The 2714-nt window shown below is 40.8% G+C and overlaps 1 protein-coding gene across 1 annotated transcript; it reads left to right on the forward strand.

Annotated features, from left to right (window-relative positions):
* Positions 1-1141: 1141 nt before the first annotated feature.
* Positions 1142-1635, forward strand: LOC112082004 (uncharacterized protein At1g43920, Chloroplastic-like). Its single transcript, XM_024149086.1, has 2 exons — positions 1142-1288; positions 1366-1635. The coding sequence occupies exons 1-2, from the start codon at positions 1142-1144 to the stop codon at positions 1633-1635; spliced, it is 417 nt and encodes a 138-aa protein (XP_024004854.1).
* Positions 1636-2714: the final 1079 nt, after the last annotated feature.

Raw genomic sequence — 2714 nt, forward strand, 5'->3', positions numbered from 1 at the left:
CTTCCGATTGTGGACAGAATTGTGGACGTCGTGGATAAAATTTAACCGGACCACCGCCGATTTTACATCGTAACCATCAAATTTTGGACCAGATGTGGTGGACTATGGTTTACTCAACAGGTAGTCGCCAACAACTTCTCCACAATAGGCATCCTAATCTCCTTCTAAGCAAACTGTGGACTTCCAATTCTGGACAGCATTGTGGACGCTAGTTTGTGGACATATCAACTATTCCACGATGTCATTAAGGCTTCCATTCCAACACTGCCTTTTTGGCTAGTATATTACAAATTTGGAACTGTGGACGCTAGTTTTGGATATATCAAATACACCACAATGTCATGCTATCGGGGACGCTACTATGTGGACATGTCAACTATTCCACGATGTCGTAATTCCACGATGTCATTAAGGCTTCCACATACACTTTCATAATATTATGTGCCATATAGTTTACAACAAAAAACGATGTACCGCAATACTATCTTCAACACCTTACAACCTTAAACCCCTAAAAATAGTCATATGTACCTTTACTTTTGTAGCGAAATCCGTGGATACCTGTTAGCTCATAACAAAACCTTGAGGTCACCATTTCATGGACAGTGTTTACTCAACATGCAGTGGACACTAATCACCTTCTAACCCTCCGTTTGGCCAACCACTTGTGGACATAATACCTGCTTCACGCAACTTAAACGGTTGTCGCTGCCTTCCTTGGACTACTCTTGGTGGACTACTCTACAATGGCTAACATGATGTGGACAGTCTTCTTTCTGTATCATGCTTTAGACCATCTGACCTGCCAAATTCAATTTCAAATATACAACCATCAATGTGTACCTACCCAAGTCCATGTTATCATATGCAGAAATCAAATTTGGACAACGACATGTCCATGTTCATTCGCTACCTACTCGTCCAACTACAATACCACTATATATCGGATAATTAGTGGACACCTTTTCGTGGACCAAATTTTTGTTGTGAGGTAGACCCCATTCCGTGGTCACTTTTCCCACTAAATTGTGAACAAGAAATGCGAAGGAAATATACGACGGAACATCTCGGCCATATATATACTCCTGTTCTCCATACTTACCAACGATATCACCGACCAAATTAGGGTTTACTATCAAATATGAGTTTCCAATCCACAGCTTTCACACCTACCTACTCCCGCGGGATTCCCAGGTGCTGTTCGTGTGGCCAGAAAACAGCGATACTCAAGTCAACAACTGTTCAAAACCCAGGCAGGGAATTCTACAGGTGTATTGCCGCGAAAAAGGTAAGAATTTTAGAACAACTCCTATATAGGGAGATTATGGCCATGTCAAGTTGAGCCCCATAACTTTTCTAATATAGGGAGATTATGGCCATGTCTTCAAGTGGGTCGACGAAGCTAAATCAGAGGAGCTCGATATCTTAACCGAAAGTAACATTGAATTACAAAACGAAATTACCATCCTCAGATCGGCGGAGGCGAACTTAAAGAGTCAGGTACAAACTATCCTCGCAACTATTCAGACATTGAAGAACGAAACCCAAGCTACAAAACAACAACTAAGGATTTACGCTTACTCTACCACCTCCTGCTGTATCGTTGTTCTAGCCGTTCTTCTTCTCAAGTATTAATCCCTTCTGTTTTAAACGGACCACCTTGTTCTGGGTTACGTGGTCACACGATCTCAACATTTTGTACGTGTGCTCTGTTTATCAATTACCTTACTGTCTATGCTGTATGTGTTTCACATCTGTTTATCAATTAGTTCTCAGTGCACTATACATTATGCTCGATTCACGAACAATATAATTGTTCGAACAACAATTCTTTGAACGCATCATTAAAAACTTACTCAAATGTCAATAATACAGCAATTAAAAGGACTACAAAGTAAGACAGCAAATACAAAGTAAGACACCAAAAAGCAGGTCTGACTAAAACGATACATCCACAATGACATCAATGGTTCATCGTCATAACCAACACTTTCGCTATCATCAGCACAGCAATACATACGTTTACAAACAGAACCTTCCCGAAAATTATTTTTTGCCCAAGCTCAAGCTCCATTTTACCCATACAAACAACGGTTGCCTCCAACTCTTTCTTTAAACGCTCAATTTCTTCAGCCGAACTCTCTACGCTCCGCCACATTTCCGGGACATCCACGGGCATTCCACAGTCCCTAAAAGCAACAAATCGAAGCCTATCACCATCTTCCTCCACCGTCTCTTTCACTTTCTTCAGTTCTTCCATCATGGCCGTATCCCACCATTTGTAAAAACCACACCCTCCACCCTTATAAATCCGAATCAAATTACAAATACCATTTAAAAAAAAACTAAAATAGAAAAGACTCATTTACTTACCTCGTTTTTTTTGCAACAAAAAAACCTCCGGCCCCTTTCCATCTCAGAAACGGCCGATTCGATGATTAAATTGTTCCCACAATAACAACTAAAAGGGATTCCCAATCCAGGCTCTCTGCGTGACGAAAACTCATCAAATGCATCTAGATCTGGAACCGCACTTCCAGATGAACTCCACTATAACTGAACGGCATAATAAAAGAGGAGTACCAAAACCCTAACCCACATAAGTTCACTAAACCTAAAAAAGACATCTTCAGCATACTTATAGAGAACTTCCTCGTAATTTCGACACCTAAGTCTAAATCAGAGACACTGCACAGTGAACACTCAAAGCAGTC

Source organism: Eutrema salsugineum, unplaced genomic scaffold, assembly GCF_000478725.1.
Source record: "Eutrema salsugineum unplaced genomic scaffold, Eutsalg1_0 scaffold_1, whole genome shotgun sequence".
Lineage (NCBI taxonomy): Eukaryota > Viridiplantae > Streptophyta > Magnoliopsida > Brassicales > Brassicaceae > Eutrema > Eutrema salsugineum.